The following is a 17072-nucleotide window of genomic DNA, read 5'->3' as shown; positions in this document are numbered from 1 at the left end:
ACCTCTCAGGACAGCTGGAGCTAGAGCTTCCAGAAAAGATATATTGAGATCCACCCTGTGCAGAGCCAGGGTAATTGTAACTTCTGCACGATTCACTTTCCCCAGCACTGGATCCCCAGTACAGGATACAGCTAACACTAAGAGTGTATCCTGGAGAAGCTCCCTCCCTCCGGGAAGTACAGCCAGAGTCCCTCCTCCTCACCTGATAATGACGAAGGTGTCCCGAGGTCACTGAGCAGCAGCTATCCCTCTAAGATGCCACGCTAGCGCTCAGGGAACAGAGTCCAGGCTCCTTCCCAGAGTCACCCCATGCGTGCCCCCCATCAGTGTCCCTCTCTGCCACAACCTTCTCCTCGCCAGATATGTCCCAGTGAAATTCTCTTCTCCCTCAGAAGAACCTGCCTAGCAACGCCCATTCACACAGATCATGTACTCTTGACTTATATATGACACATTAAACCTTACCTCAGAAAAAGACTATTAGTTTTGCCTTTTTTTCCCTCTGTCTCCTTTTCCCTGTTCCCTACTTAGAAATTCTCTCGAGTAGGCAGAGGTCATGATGACAAGGCCAGAGTTACTACCCAACACCTACTGTTAGGAGCTTAGGGCTCAGTGGGTAAAAGCATTTGCCTGGAAAGACTGACCATCTGAACTTGACCCTCGAAGCCCATGTGGAGGGAGAGACTCCGCCGATTCCACAGCCTTGTCCTCTAACCACCACAGACGCACTGTGCATGGCAAAGCACAATCTCGTCACATATGATCACAACAAATACAATGTTTATGTTTTAATTTAAAAATTACTTCAGGACACTGGACTGTTGAGACAGTGCAGTGCATAAAGCTGCTTACTACCAGCCCCGGCAATTCTGAGTTCAAACACTGGAACTCACAAGATGGAAGGAAAGAACTGACTCCCATAAGTGGTGCCCTGACTTTAATATACAAGCAGTGATCATGAACATGCACACACACAAATAAGTAAGCAAGCAATCAAAGAAAGAAAGAAGCTTTTAAGACAAAGTGTCCCCCAGGATGTTAAGCAGCCTCATCCTAAGCAGGGATGCTTTCAACTCTTTCTCACAGAGTAGAGACTCTGTTCCTGTGACAAATAGCTCAAGCAGATAAAAGGGAAAGAGGCTTATCTTGGTTCACGGTTTCCAAGGTTTCAGTGCAAGGCTGGCCGAATCCATTGTGTTGGGTGTGAGATGAGGGTTGGGGGACATTATTTTCAGGTGTGTGTGACTTTTGTTTATGCTGCATTTGTTTAACTCTGTGAAGCTGTGTTACTGTGCCTGTCTAAAACACCTAATAAAGAGCTGAATGGCCAAGAGCGAGGCCGAAGCAAAGGACAGGTGGGACTGGCAGACAGAGAGCATAAATGGAAGGGGAAGTCTGGGAGGAGAGAGGAAAGAAGAGCAGCAATAGAACAAGAAGAGGAGGACGCTAGAGGCCAGCCACCCAGCCACCCAGCCATCCAGCCACCCAGCCACCCAGCCACCCAGCCACCCAGTTACCCAGTCACCCAGTCAAGGAATGAGAAGGAAAGTAAGACATGCAGAAGAAAAAGATAAAAGCCCAGGTAAAAGGTAGGTGGGATAATTTAAGATAAGATAAGGTGGCAAGAAACAAGCCAAGCTAAGGCCAGGCATTCATAACTGAAAACAAGCCTCTGTGTTTGATTTATTTGGGAGCTGGATGGTGGGCCCCTCAAAAAGCAAAGAGTAAATGAGAACCAGAAGTGCGGCGAGGTGAGGCGTATCCCTAAAGCTCACCACCGCAGATCGACATCCTCCAGCTGGACCTCCATTCTACAGTTCCCAACTTCTCGCAAGGTCACCACCAGCTGGGGACCATGCCTCCAGCCCCTACCCCTGGGGCAATGCTTCACATCCACACTCTTGACGCACTCCCTCAAGGAGTATGCTCGCACCCAAACGCTGCTTCTTTGGAGCTCCTTGAGCACATAATCGGAGAATGTCAGAACCAAAGGAGACTCAGAAATCCAAGTGTTGTGGAATGAGAAGATGGCTCGTCGAGGTATGACTGAATGGGTAAGAGCACAACAGTGTAAACCTGAGGACTGAATTTTAATCCCCAACACCCACATGATGTGGGACGCCCTTTTGTATGCCAGCCTGGCTCCAGGTCCAAAGAGAGAACCTATCTCGAGGGACTAAAGTGATAGAATAGAACCCCCAACATACTCCTCTAGCCTGCATGCACATACACATCCATGTAAACGAATGCACATACATACATACATACATACACAAGAAAGAAGAAGGAAGGAAGAAAAGATAGAAAAGGGAGGGAGGGAGGAAGGGAGGGAGGGAGGGAGGGAGGAAGGAAGGAAGGAAAAAAGAGGAAAGGAAGGAAAGAAGAAACCCAACAGTCTGAACTGTTATTTTCCAAAGAATACACTGGAGAAACTGAGGCCCAGAGAAGTGACCTTACTACAGATGGAGTTGTTATTGTTGAGGGTGATTTGAGCAACTCTTTTGGAAACTTGTCACTACATGGTAAAACTTGAAAAAAAAATCACAATCCCTGAGACTCTGCAGGTCTACTCTTAGGTATATGTTCTTGAGAATCTCATACACCCTTCTGCCAGGAAACACCTCTGTGAAGTTGTCCTAAGAGCACAATTTGGTGTGACCCCAAACTAGAAAGAGCCCAGCTGTTCTTCAGCAAGGGAGGGATGGATGGGTACAGCAAGCAAAATAAATGACTTGCAGCTGTGTGCACCAACAAGGCCGTCTCAGTCAGGGTTTCTATCGCTGCAATGAAACACCACGACCATAAAGCAAGTTGGGGAGGAAAGAGTTTATTATTTGGCTAACACTTCAGCATTGCTGTTTATCACCGAAGGAAGTCAGGGCAGGAAGTCAAACAGGGCAGTATCCAGGAGGCAGGAGCTGATGCAGAGGCCATGGAGGGGGAACTGCTTACAGGCTTACTTTCCATGGCTTGCTTGCTCAGCCCACCTTCCTTCCTTCCTTTCTTCCTTCCTTCCTTCCTTCTTTCTCTCTTTCTCTCTTTCTTTCTTTCTTTCTTTCTTCTTTCGTTCTTTATAAAAAGATTTATTTATTTATTATGTATACAGTGTTCTGTCTGTCTGTATGCTTGCTGGGCAGAAGAGGGCACCAGATCTCATTACGGATGGCTGTGAGCCACCATGTGGTTGCTGGGAATTGAACTCAGGACCGACTGGAAGAGCAGTCAGTTCTCTTAACCTCAGAGCCTCCTCTCCAGCCCTCAGCCCACCTTCTTATAGAACCCAGGACCACCAGCCCAGAGGTGGCACCACCCACCACGGACTGGGTCCTACCCTATTGACCGCTAAATGAGAAAATGCTGTACAGCTGGATCTCATGAAGTTATTTCCTCCACTGAGGCTCCTTCCTCCGGTGACTCTAGCTTGTGTCGAATTGACACACAGAACCAGCCAGTACAACGGCTGGCTCTCGAGAGCAGAGGACAGTAGAACTGACCAGACTAAACTACAGTGTAAGATCCTGTCTCTATGCATCACCTCCCTCGAAGGAAAAAAAGGGGGGGGAGTATTACTGAGTACTGCCAATGTGCTGGCAATTATTCTTCAAGGCATAAAGAGCCAGCCCAGATAAGAGATGATTGAAAGGCATGAATATTTACTTGTGCAGGGAAGATATATAGAGGTTGCTAATCAGTACATGAGAAGATGGTCAGCAACTCTACTGAAGAAAAACAAATTAAAAACAACAACATGGAGCCTGACGTAATGGCACATGTCTTGTGATTCTGGTACTTGGGAAATTGAGACAGAAGGATTATGGATTCAAAGATATGCTGAGCTCCCTAGACAAGTCCAATTTCAAAAACCAAACAAACCACAGCCCCTAGATCCCCCCATAATAAGGCCCTGTAGGGCCTGCTCGGCCGCCTTTCTATGTCAGAAAGATAAAAGCTTCCCTTTCTTCTTCCCTTCTGCCTTTTTCTTTCTTTGCTTCTTGTTGTGGTTTGAGATAGGGTCTCTCTAGGTAGTCCTGAGTGTCCTAGAGCTCACTCTGTAGACCAGGATGCCTCGAACTCACAGAGATCACCTGCCTTTTCCTCCCAAGTGCTGGGATTAAAGGTGTGCACCACCACACCTGGCTTCTACCTTTTCCTTTTAGGTGCTGGCCAGAGCCTAAATATGATTTTCCTGGTACTTCTGGTATTTTCACTTCCTCTAAAGCTCCTCTCTCTGGCATGTGACTGTTTGTCCACTGTGTGGCTGTCCTTCATGCCAGTTTAACTCAAAGGGCATGGCTTTTTCTCTGTCTTCTCTGCATCCCTCCTCCTGGCAGCTGCTGACATCTTACAGTTGTCTGCCCTGGGGTTTTTCTTTAAAACTCTAATGAAACTGTCCTCAACACGAAAAATAAAAATAAAAAAGAAAGACAAGGAAAAATCTTGACAACAATGAATGAAATAGAAAGTTGCCAACTCCAGTGCTGGAGAGAGGACTCAGCAGTGAAGAGCACTGGCTGTTCTTATAGAGGACAAGGGTTCGATTCCCAGCACCCTCATGGTAGCTTATAACCGTCTGCAACTTCAGTTCCAGGGCTTCTGATGCCCCTTTCTGGCCTCTGTGGGCACCAGGCATGCAAGTGATGCATAGGCACAGATGCAAGCCAAACACCTATACACAGAAAATTAAAAGGCTTTGTTGAGATGTAATTAATGTACGGTAAACTGCATACAGGAACACAGTAATCCCACAGTAATTCTCAGGAGACAGAGGCTGTGGATTTGCCAGCTCCAAACCTAGCTGGGGTAGACAGAGAGTTAAAAGGCCAGCCAGGAAAGCTTAGCACCCTGTCCCAAACTCACGATATAAAAGGCTGTGCATATATCCCAGTTGATAGACTGCTTCCTAGCATGTCCAAAATTCTGGGTTTGCTCTGTGATAACACAGAAACCTGGCAAGGCAGTGCAAACCTGTAAACCCCGCATTCTGAAGGTGGGAGCCAGGAGAAGTCCACGGCTATCCTGAGGTACACAGGGAGCAGACTGGTACATATGATACCCTTACTCACTCAATCATCAATCAATCAGCAAAAGAAAATAAGAAGTAAAAACAGGGCTAGGCTAGACAGAGTAACGGCAGAGTGCTGTCCAGCCTGCACGAGGCCCTAGGTTCCATCCTTAGCACTAGGAAAAGGAAAAAAAAAAAAACTGACAAGCAAGCAAAATTCAAACTGAAGGGCTGGAGAGATGGCTCAGAGGTTAAGAGCATTGCCTGCTCTTCCAAAGGTCCTGAGTTCAATTCCCAGCAACCACATGGTGGCTCACAACCATCTGTAATGAGGTCTGGTGCCTTCTTCTGATCAGCAGGCATACAGACAGAATATTGTACACGTAATAAACAAATATTTAAAAAAAAATTCAAACTGAATACACAGATGTCATTTGTGGAATTTGCTGAGTTTTACCACATGGAAACATCCAGGGACCTATTAGCAACACCAGGCGACATATGTAGATTTCAGCTCCAAGCATCCCCTAACTCCTTCTCTGTAATCTAGCTCCCCCTTCCTGTCACCACCATCTTCCTAGGCAACCACTCTTTTGCACTCAGAACATATAGAGTAGTTTGCATTTTCTAGAATTTTATATCAAACAAGGGATCAAGAGATCTCCCAATATAGCCCAGGCTAGACTCAAACTATCGGTTTGTGTGCCTCAGCCTCCTACCTGTTGGACTTACAGTAGAGTGCGACATCACACGACTCATGCCATCCTTGCCATTGAAGAGTCACTAATATTAAACATGTGTCGGGATATTTCTTTTCATGCTGAGTGCAGTCCACTGTATGACCAACCTCGGTTTGTTTATCCATTGATATAGCATAGAAATATTTCTGGTTTGTACCTATTAATAATAAAGCTTCTATATATGTTTGAGTACAAGTCTCTCTCTTACACATACACACAATAGGCCGAACAGTTTATAATTAATATAAGTTTCTTTGTGTTTCTTTGGGACTGAATGGCTGTGGGACTCGGCTGAACACAAACTTCTACCTACACTCTTCTGTGTTGCTTGGGCTGGCCTTCAACTCACTATATAGCCTGAGGTAGCCTTGAATTTGGGGCAATCCTCATGCTTCAATCTCTCAGGCTCTGGGATTATAAATGACATGCACTCTATTGTGTGCTTGTACATTTGACAGTAAAGACATCTTTTTCTAAACTCTGAGAATGGTTTGCTTTGCTACTACTGTGCACCATTCAAATGAGTTCTGCTCCTACTGTGTGCCATTCAAATGGATTCTGCTTCTACTGTGTGCTGTTCAGCTGGATTCTGTCTCTATTTTTGTGTTTGAGACAGGGTCTCACAGTTGTAGCTATAGCTAGCCTGGAACTTATTTATGTAGACCAGGCTGGCCTGGATCTCACAAAAAAAAAAAAAAAAAACCAAAAAACCTACCTCTGACTCCAGAATGTGAAAATTAAAGGCGTAGGCCACCATACCTGGCTCAGCCAAATTCTGGAAACACAGTTTCAGACAAAGTTCTGGGCTGGAGAGATGACGCAGAGGTCAAGAAAACTGTCTGCTCTTGCAGAAGACCCAAACGGTGCCTAGAAACCATCTATATCTCAGGTTTCAGGGGATCTGATACCCTCTTCTGACCTCCATGGGCACCGAGCACACATATGGCATGTAGCCCAAACACTCACATATAAAATAAAATGGGTAAATCCAAGAAAAAGAAGTTCCTGATTAAGTCACAATCTCCTTGGCAGATAGACCTTTTTATAAGCAGTGTAGTTGAGGAAGTTAATTGAGCTCCTCAAGGTATTGTGGGAACTTGTAGGTACTATTTTTTTTTAACTGAGTATGTGAGCACTTTACCTACTAAGCAATCTCCACAGTCATCAGTTCCCTTCTTTCTTTCTTTAATTTATTTTGGTGGTGGTTCTGAATCTACAGGGAAGGTTGTCAGGATAGACCTGAATATAGACTTACTATTAGCAAATGTTCAATAAATGTGTCAAATTGAAACGAAACCCAGGGGCTGGAGAGATGGCTCAGCGGTTAAAGAGTACTGCCTGCTCTTCCAAAGGTCTTGAATTCAATTCCCAGCAACCACATGGTGGCTCACAACCATCTGTAATGAGGTCTGGTGCCCTTTTCTGGCCTGCAGGCATATACACACAGATAGAACTGTATACATAATAAATAAATATTTTTTTAAAAAAAAAAAGAAAGAGAAACTCATCCTACCCTCCATTGTATTGTCATGCAAATGCTCACGTCCCTGAGGGCTCTATTATTTTCACATTCATTTGGCAGGTGGAAGGTGTACTTTCAGCTCCCTACTGTCCTTGGCCCAGGATCACGCTGCTAGAAAGTGACCGGTGCGAAGACTGCCCAAATACTCCAAGTATTTCTCCCTCTTCTCTGATGGGACCTGGAGCGCATAATCCTTCTGCCTACTTGGAATTTTGCCTCCAAGTCTCATTTTCTTGGCTGCTTTGTCGGAGAGGCTTTCCACGTGGCGACTGGGGAGAGAAGCAAGCTGCCTGAAATAACAGTCACTCTGGAACTCCACTGCCCGGCAGTCGCCGGCCACGCGCTCAACACTTGTCCAACCGGTGCGCAGCTTGGCCACACACGCGCCTATGCACTCTGGGCAGGCTCGCCCGTGATCGACCCTAACACTGCCCAGGGGAGGGGAGGGGCCGGAAGTCAAACTATGTCTCTGGGTTGCTAAGAGACGGGACTGCTACAAGCCCTGCGGAGGTTCTCTCCTGCCTCTTTCCCTTTCTGGATCCGCTTCAGAATCTCCAAAATTCTGGTGACCATGTCCGACGGCGAAGCTGATACCTTGCGAAGCACCTTTCCCTCTTACATGGCCGAGGGCGAGAGGCTGTACCTGTGCGGGAACTATTCAAAGGCCGCCCAGAGTTTCAGCAACGTGAGTCGCGCTTAAACCTATCATTGCTTAGCCTTCCTCCTTCCCCTTCCTCCCCCTTTTCTCTCTCGTCCTCTGCCTCCCCCCCCACTCCTCCCTTTTTTTTTTTCTCCCCCCCTTCTCCTCCCTCTCTGCCTCTCTCCTCTCCCTGCTGAGATAGGGTCTTGTTCTGTAGACCAGGGTGGTCTCAAACTTGCAACAATCTCCGGCTTGAGCGATGAGTGGGGGTGTGTCACCCTCAGAAAATGGTCTCCTCATGTACTCGGAGGCCAGCTCCCTATCTTGCAGTTGACCTCTGGAGTGCTAGAACACCACTACCTGGCTCAACACCTTATTCATTTGTTTGTTTGTTTTGAAAGTTTTTGTGCGCGCGCGTGTGTGCGCGCACGCCCGCGTTCTTGTGTGTGAGTGCCTGTATGTATGCATGCATGGATGCTTGGCTATTTGTATACCACATGCATGCCTGGTGCCTGTGTAAGTCAGAAGAGGGCCTTGGATCCCCTAGAACTGGTATTACAAGCAGTTATGTGCCGCCACCCAGTGCTGGGATCCAGACCTGGGTCCTCTGCAAGAGTATTAACCAATGAATCATCTCTATTTTAAAAATAGCTCCCCCATCACCATTTCAAAATTATTTTTACGGGTATGGGTGTTTTGCCTGTGTGTTTATGCACACACTACATGCATCATGCATACGTTGCTCTTGGAGGACAGAAGAGGACATCAGATCTTCCTCGGTAACTGGAGTTACTAAGGGTTGAGCTGCCATCTGGGTGCTGGGACTCAAACATGGGTCCTCTGGAAGAGCAGTCAGTGCTCTTGTCTCCAGTCCCACCCCATCTCCATTTTTCATCCCCGGTAGTGTGGGGTCCTGATGATGCCTTGATAACCCACGTTGTGTCTAATATTCCTGGTTGCTGTGATACACCACTGTCACAAGAACGCTGGCCTTCGTCATTTTCTCCCATTTGTTGGTTATGTCCACCAGTTGACGGTTACCCGTCGCTTGATAAACTCAGTTTCCTGTCATTAGCTGCAGTTTGCCTGAGAGGCTAAGTGTAGACGGCACAAAGTCTCTGCCACAGCCTGGCTTGTAAGAAAGTGGTCAGTTGCCAGGCGGTGGTGACGCAGGCCTTTAATCTCAGCACTCAGGAGGCAGAGGCAGGTGGATCTCTGTGAGTTCGAGGTCAGCCTGGTCTACAAGAGCTAGTTCCAGGACAGGCTCCAAAGCTACAGAGAAACCTTGTCTCGAAAACAAAACAAAACAAAACAAAAACAAAACAAAAAAATAAAAATAAAAATAAAATAAAGAAAGAAAGAAAGTGGTCAGTGAAGTTAGTATATTGTAGTAACTTTACTAAAAAATGGCGCCCTCGCACCCCAAAGGGATTGGGAGTTGTTTTAGGATAGGAACCAAACTGCATGGCTATGGGGAGGGGGTTGTAACTAACGTCACTCCACTTTATAGACGAGGAAGTTGACTCAGAAGTTAGGTAACACGCCCAAGGTCACCGCACTGAACCAGCAGTTGGGGGAGGAACGGCCTTCGAGCCAAGCACTCAGACTCCAGTTCCTGGGGTGCCAACCTCCACACTGTAAAGTGTTCCTACAACCTGTTCCTTTTGCTGGAGATGCAGTTTAGTTGGTAGAGTGTTTGCCTCCTATGCATGAGGCCCTGGTTTGGATCCTGCTTAAAACTGAGCACCCGGCAGGTAGAGACAGGAGGAACGGAGATTTAAGAGCAGCCACAGCTACTTAGCAAGTTCAAGACCAACTTGGGATAGTGGAGACCCTGCCTCAAAAACAAAATTACAGCTGGGCAATGGTGGCGCACGCCTTTAATCCCAGCACTCAGGAGGCAGAGGCAGGTGGATCTCTGTGAGTTCAAGGCCAGCCTGATCTACAAGAGCTAGTTCTGTACAGGCTACAAAAGCTACAAAGAAACCCTGTCTTGAGAAACCAAAAATAAATAAATAAAAATTACAATTTCCTTTACCATGTCTTTTTCCCCCTGTGGTCTTGAGACTCTCACCCTCCCACATGCCAGGCAATCGCTCCTCTGCTGAGCAACATGACCAGTTCATAGCCTGCATCTAATTTCTTTTTGTTTGTTTTTCAGGACAGGGTTTCTCTGTGTAGTCCTGGCCATCCTGGAACTTGTTATGTAGATCGGGCTACCCCAATCTCATAAATGCACCTGCCTGTGCCTCCAGAGTGCTAGGATTAAAGATGTGCGCCACCACACCCAGCGCTCCTTGTTTCAAATGGCAGAACAGCAGAGCATGGTGGTCCTTGTAATCCCAATACTCAGGAGACTGAGACAGGAGGATTTCGCGTTTGGGGTCAGCCTGGGCTACACAGTGAATTCAAGACAAGCCTGGGCTAAATAGTAAAGTGTTTCAAAAGAACCAAGCTAAAACAAATAAACAAATAAAAACAACCAACAGTTGGGAGGCAGAGGCAGGTAGATCTCTGTGAATTCAAGGCAAGGCCAGCCTGCTCTACAAATCGAGTTCCAGAACAGCCAGAGCTGTCACACAGAGAAACCCTGTCTTGAAGAAACAGAAAAAACAAACAAAAACCCTTAAATGGGAGCTAGAGGGATGGCTCTGCGGTTAAAAGCACTGGTTGCTCTTCCAGAACCCCGGTTCAATTTCCAGCACCCACGTGAGAGTTCACATCTGCCTATGACTCCAGTTCCAGGGGATCATGCATCCTCATGCAAACACACATGCCGACAAAATAACAAGGCATGTAAAATAAAAGTAAATAAATTTTAAAAAATTCTTAAATAAAGTGTCAACCCACTAACCAAACCCAAGACTTCCATAAAGTTGAGCTTCTTAGCTGTTCCCCAGTCTTCTGCGTCTCCCCCCCAAGTCACACCCTTCAAGAGAAATGATGCTCAGATAGGCAGACTGAGTTCAGGAGCCCTGCCCCCTCCCATATCCCCCCCCCCCCAGCTATCTGGTCCTGAAGCAGCCGAAACAGAAAGCGAAGATGACCCCAAGGGCAGGTAGCTATGGGAGAGAAGCCCTCCCCTTCTAGGAATGACCACAGCCGCTTCCTCTTCCTAGAAAAGAAGGAAGGTCTCAGAGAGGGCAGACTCGGCCTGAAGCCCAGGGGATGCCCGTCTGATGCCTGCCTTTCCTAGAACGGAAGGCCTTCCCATGCATAGTCACCTTCCCTCGGGCCAATGTTCCCTTTCTGAACTGGCTGCTCCAGGACCAGGACTCAGTCAGAAGGTGACAGGACATAGCTGGGTGTGATGACACACACTTGTAGGTCTAGCACCTGAGGGAGGCTGAGGCAGAAATCAGGGGCAGCCCCAGCTACATAATGAGTCTGAAGCCATCCTGGACAATGTGAGGCCCTGTTTCAAGAAACAAACAAGCTGGGTTGGCAAAATGGCTCAGGGGATAAAGGATCTTTTGGCCAAGCCTGGTGAGCTAAGTTTGGTAGAAGGAGAGAAAGTCTTGAGCAGACTGTTGTTCTCTGACCTCCACATGCCCGCTGTTGCATGCATGGGCCCACATGGGCAAACACTCACAACATTAATTAAAAAACAAAAAACAAAAGGTGGCAGGACGTGGGGAATGAGGAAAGTGCCCATCCTTATACCAGGGATCCCAGACGGCTCCTGTCTTCCTCATGTCTCCATCTCCCCAAATAGTGATCAAATAGTGATGATTCTCAGTTTGCCATGTTAAGAAAAAAAAGAAGGAGAAGGAGAAGAAGAAGAAGAAGAAGAAGAAGAAGAAGAAGAAGAAGAAGAAGAAGAAGAAGAAGAAGAAGAAGGAAAAGAAGAAAAGACCGCCCAAGCCAGGGGTGATGGCATGTGTCTGTAATCCCAGCTACTCGAAAAGAGACTGAAGAAATAAGAGAAGGGCTGGGTGTGGGAGCACATGCCTGTAATTCCAGCACCCGCAAGGTAGACCGAGGAAGATGGCAGAGTGCTTACAGCTAGCCTGGTTCATCTACAGAGCAGGCTGCAGGCCGGTCAAGGCTCCAGTGTAAAACCATCTCTCCAAACCAAACAACAGCAGAACAACAAATGGGGGGGGGGTGGACTTTAGGCTAGGGGTGTAATTCAGTATTTGTGAAGTCCTGGGTTCTGATCCTTGCACACAAAGGCTAGTGGATGAATACCCCAAGTTTCAGATGGTCCTGAAATCTATTTTGTTTGCACTAGATTTTGATAATTATATTGCAAATGGTATGCAACCGACTGAGATTTGCTATTGAGCTTGGTATACACAAACCATCTTGTTGGAACGAGCTAGAAGTATCTGGCAGACCGTCGTATAGCCTCAGCATAACCAACTCCCACGTCTCAAGCAGTATCTCAGCTACTTCCTTAGTAGCTGAGATTCAGCCTTCTCCAAAACCAGCCAACATGTAGCTAGATAGATATTCATGTTCACCGAGCAGAGATTGCGTTGGACGGCTTGCCACTGATGAGACTCAGGGGCCAGTGTACTGACCTGAAGGGTCCCCGCGGAACTGCTGGAGCTGTGGGCTGCCCTTTCGGGTCAGGCTGCTGCCTTGCTCTTCCTGGCATTTGCCCATCAGAGCGCTTCCTTTGCCAGGCTCTTCACCTTCAAAGCGGAGATAAGAACTGCCTGGTGGCCCGCTCCAAGTGCTACCTGAAGATGGGAGACCTGGAGAAATCCTTGAAGGACGCCGAGGACTCGCTGCAGGGTGACCCAACTTTCTGCAAGGTGACTGCTGGGTGGGAGGACTCAGCCTCGCTTTCGCCATTCCAATTATTACAGCAGACTCCGGGTCCTGATAGTTGAAGAACCAGCTGGATCGCTTAGTGTCTGATGCCCTTTTCTTCTCAGTACTTGCCTGGCTCCCAGCCTCTCTCGCATTCCAACCTTGACCTCCAGTCTAAGACCCTTCCGTTCTACCATACAAGTCCTTTAAGCTCTTGTCTCTCCATCTAGATTCGGCTGTCTTTCATTCCAGGGGATTTTACAGAAGGCTGAGACCCTGTACACCATGGGAGACTTTGAATTTGCCTTGGTGTTCTATCATCGAGGCTACAAACTGAGACCTGATCGGGAATTCAAGGTTGGAATTCAGAAAGCCCAGGAAGCCATCAACAACTCAGTGGGAAGTGAGTGAGCAAGGGGCTGCGCCCTAATCCAGGAAGGTGTGGGGAAGAGGTCTAAGGTGCAGAGCGCAAGCAGCTACGGCCCCACTGAGGAGTCTCACACTTGGATTTGGCTGCTGCTGCTGTCACAGGTTAAAGTCTGTCTGTCCATGGAGTGACTTTCTAGCCCTGCTAGGAGGGCTGCTCTGAAGTTGACCTTTCTGGAGTCTGAAGTCATTCCTGGACTAGAACAGGGGGCTGGCTCCTCCCCCATCATACAAGAACCAACCAGTGGTTTTATCTATCAGCTCCACAGCAGAGGGAAGAAGGAGGTGAGGGGGAGCTCGTCCCTGTGGATAGCAGAACGTGGAGATGACATGTGACAGTGTCTCCCTGAATCCTGGATCCTCCTTTATTTGGAAATTTGGCTGCCGTGTCCTGGGGCCAGTGGGGGCCGGCTAGTGTCTAAGAGAGCGTTTCACCAAACGTCCTGCACTATTTGTGTGTTAGGGTGGCTCGAGCCAGCTCTGCCACAGCCTCTGCCACCTCCTTGCCGAAGGCAGCCATTTCCACATTAAAAGTATGTGATAGGTCGTGCCTGAGAGGTTTTGGCCCAGCTGAGTCCCCGCCTCTGTCCTGCAGGTCCTTCTTCAATTAAGCTGGAGAACAAAGGAGACCTCTCCTTCCTAAGCAAACAAGCTGAGGTACGGTGCCTGATTCTGAGGTCATACATGTCTTCTAAACACTACTGCCTAGGAGCTTTTCCCTTCTGCCCAGCACGGGCTGCCATGAGATTCTGCCCCAGCTCCAGAGGTAACTTGGGAACCCAGCTGGACCCAACTGAGCACATTTCCCGGTTCTCAGCCCGTACTGGGCGGAGCAGGACGCTAGCGTCTTAGACTCTCAGTCCGTGGGCGGACTCCGCTCTCCTTAGTGAGGCTTCACTGGATGTTGCTCCGTTTTCCAGAGTAAGAAAGCCCAACAGAAGCCGCCACCTGTGAAGCAGCTGTTACACAACACTAAGCACGAAACCAAGCGAAAGGGTTCACTCAAGAGCGAGAAGACCGTCCGGCAGCTGCTCGGGGAGCTGTACGTGGACAAGGAATACCTGGAAAAGCTCCTTCTGGATGAAGGTCTCTGATCCGTTGTGGCCAGCAGGGCTGGGGCAGTGCAAACCCCGGGGTGGGTGCCTAAGGCACAGCCTGTCGCAGAATGCTCCTGACACAGACCTGTGGCTAGGTTTGATAGTGGAGACCCTGACTCGAGTCACACAAGGCGAGACTAGGCAACACGAGGGCTCACATCTGAACCCGAGGTCCACATTCAGGGTCACTGCTTCTAAGTACGTGGGTTCCTTTGTCAACTCTCCATCACTCTGACAGAACACCTGAGATAATCAACTTGTAAGAAGGAAAGATACGGGTCTGGCGTGGTGGCCCATACCTTTCATCGCAGCAGAGACAAAGGCAGAGGCAGATGGATGTCTGTGAGTTTGTGAGGCCAGCCTGGTCTATGCAGCAAGTTCCAGGACAATCAGGGCCAGCCTGGTCTATGCAGCAAGTTCCAGGACAGTCAGGGCTGTATAGTGAGACCCTGTTTCCGAAAAAAAAAAAAAAAAAAAAAGTTTTATTTTGGCTTAAGTTTCAGAGATTTCATAGTCAGGTATTCAGGTAACTGCACTGTTTGGGGGCCTAAGGCGAGACAGAATGTTGTAGTGAGGAGCAGCTAGTAGGACAGAGGTGACCGGTGACTGGGACCTGATGACAGAGGAGGGGGTAGAAATTCCGATATCCCCTGCTCAAAGGCCGGCCCCCAACAGCCTACCTACCTTCCTTCCAATAGGCTCCACCTCCTAAAGGTTCTTCCACCTTGTCCCAGTGGTAGGTGGGCTAGGAACCAAGCCTTCACTACACAGGCCATTGAGGGAGGGGCATTCAATATGCAAATAGCCACTGCCACATGCCGAACAGTGGGTAAAGAAACCTGATGGACAGATGCTGGGATCTGGCATGTTAGTTCTGCATGTTCTGAAACATAACTAGAATTCACTGAATGTCCAAGGTGACGACAATCAAGTGGTGTCCTCATCACTAGAATCCAGTCCGATACACTTCCTGTTACACTGTGCTGACAGAGCTCTGAAACATATACACGAACCTGGGGTGGGGGCACCGCCGTGAACTGATAAGCCTGGGGGGCGGGGGAGTCACCTGGGAAACAAACACCTTCTCTCCAGAACTGGTTTCCTAAGGCCATCTGCAGGGTTCTCAGCACGGTTGTGGCACCTCTCCTTGATAACAGGCCCGGAGGCTTCCTGCCCTCCAGAGGACCTGCTGGGGAGGGCAGGAGTGACCTGAGCTGTGGTCTTGCATCACTGCAGTTGGCTCTAACCTCTGACCACACAGTTGACAGGATGACAGCATTCCCCTATGGCTCCCAACATGCACTAGCTTACTTGGCTCCTGGCTACTCAATAAGGACTGGCATCGTGGGCCAAGTTTTACATTCAGACTCCCCTTTTTTCTGAGGACACAGCTTGAAGGGAGGGAGCCCCGAGTAAAGGCTTCTCAGAGTTGTCCAGGTGACCCTTCTTGTCCCAAGAATGAGCCTTTGCCCTCCTCCTGGCTCAGTTAGACCCTTTCCACCCCACCCACAGACTCCCTCTTCCCTCGCTGTTACTGCAATAACAGGCAGAGGTCCTCCCAGGCCCTGGAGCAGGGACTCCAATTCTGGAATAGGTGACTCCCTTATATGTGTGATCTCAGTGACGCCCCCTCAAACCCCTTCCCCACAGACCTCATCAAAGGAACCATCAAGGGTGGCCTGACCGTGGAGGACCTCATCATGACCGGCATCAACTACCTGGACACCCGTAGCAACTTCTGGAGGCAGCAAAAGCCCATCTACGCCAGGGAGCGAGACCGGAAGCTCATGCAAGAGAAGTGGCTAAGGGACCGGAAGCGCAGTCCCTCGCAGACAGCCCACTACATCCTCAAGAGCCTGGAGGACATTGACATGTGTGGGTAGCAGTCCCAGGGCAAGGGGAGGAAGTGACGCGACAGCCCAAGCTCTGGCTTCTGCCGACCCACGGATGGAAACTCTCTGGGAGGAGAGGGGTCAGCCCATCAGCAGCGAGGAGGCTGCCCTCACCTCCTTGTCACTCCCCTCTCTTCCCAGTGTTGACCAGTGGCAGTGCCGAAGGGAGCCTTCAAAAGGCTGAGAAAGTACTTAAGAAGGTTCTGGAATGGAACAAAGACGAGGTGCCGAACAAGGATGAACTGGTGGGGAACTTGTACAGCTGCATAGGCAACGCCCAGATTGAACTGGGGCAGATGGTGGCTGCCTTGCAGAGCCACAGAAAGGACCTGGAGATCGCCAAAGAATAGTGAGTGCCCTACGGTGGCCAAGGTCCCTAGGCCTCCGAGACCCTTGGCCAGGGTTGCCCATAGCTTCGTTCCCATTTTCTGTCCTGCAGGGAAGGCCCGAGGTAGAGTCCAGTGGAAGCAGGGGTTGAGTACTCAAGACTGAAGGTAGAAAGCAAACCTATGCTGGTGGCTTTTTTTTCCCCATACACTGTAGTACAATGACTCAAATTTCCAACGAGCTCCCAACGGGTCCCAGGCATACCAGATATTTCTAGCATTGGGGAACATAACAATGACCAGATAGATATAGGTTTGAAAGTTTGGCAAAAAGTGGCATTACAATTGTGATCCTGTTAAAAGGCACACGGGGGGATGCCTGAGCAGGGTGTGTGTTAGTGCACGCAGCATGCTGGCCCTGTGGGAAGGCCTGAGGCTGGAGGAAGCTTCAGGATGGAGTGGGAGAGGTGCCAAGAGGAAGCTGGATCAAGTCAAGCAGAATTTCGTGAGCCACGTGGTGCCCCAGAGGATAAGGCCTGGAGTCCCACAGAGCCGACCGGGCAGTGGGACCTTAGGCAAGGCCTGTGGCGGCTCTGTCTCAGTGTTCCCACTCGGTGGAGCAGGCACGGCTGTTCCTGCGCTGGTGTCAGTGTTTCTACTCAGTGG

At 48.9% G+C, this 17072-nt stretch overlaps 1 protein-coding gene across 2 annotated transcripts in view; it reads left to right on the top strand.

The window, feature by feature from the left end:
* Positions 1 to 7384: 7384 nt before the first annotated feature.
* Odad4 (outer dynein arm docking complex subunit 4) overlaps positions 7385 to 17072 on the top strand; it is a 28891-nt gene continuing 19203 nt past the window's right edge. Inside the window, exons 1-7 of one of the 2 annotated variants that reach the window (XM_085695795.2) lie at positions 7385 to 7949; positions 12536 to 12667; positions 12918 to 13068; positions 13687 to 13748; positions 14012 to 14177; positions 15839 to 16063; positions 16222 to 16429. In XM_085695795.2, the coding sequence (XP_085551921.1) occupies positions 7836 to 7949; positions 12536 to 12667; positions 12918 to 13068; positions 13687 to 13748; positions 14012 to 14177; positions 15839 to 16063; positions 16222 to 16429 (1058 nt within the window). In that variant the 5' untranslated portion in view covers positions 7385 to 7835. The remainder of the gene's footprint in view (positions 7950 to 12535; positions 12668 to 12917; positions 13069 to 13686; positions 13749 to 14011; positions 14178 to 15838; positions 16064 to 16221; positions 16430 to 17072) is intronic. The other variant, XM_048450698.3, reaches the window with a different exon arrangement.

This window comes from Myodes glareolus, chromosome 9 (assembly GCF_982192425.1).
Source record: "Myodes glareolus chromosome 9, mMyoGla1.1, whole genome shotgun sequence".
NCBI classification, from domain to species: domain Eukaryota; kingdom Metazoa; phylum Chordata; class Mammalia; order Rodentia; family Cricetidae; genus Myodes; species Myodes glareolus.
The sequence above is the reverse complement of the archived record's forward strand: the minus strand, read 5'-3'. Positions and strand labels throughout refer to the sequence as shown.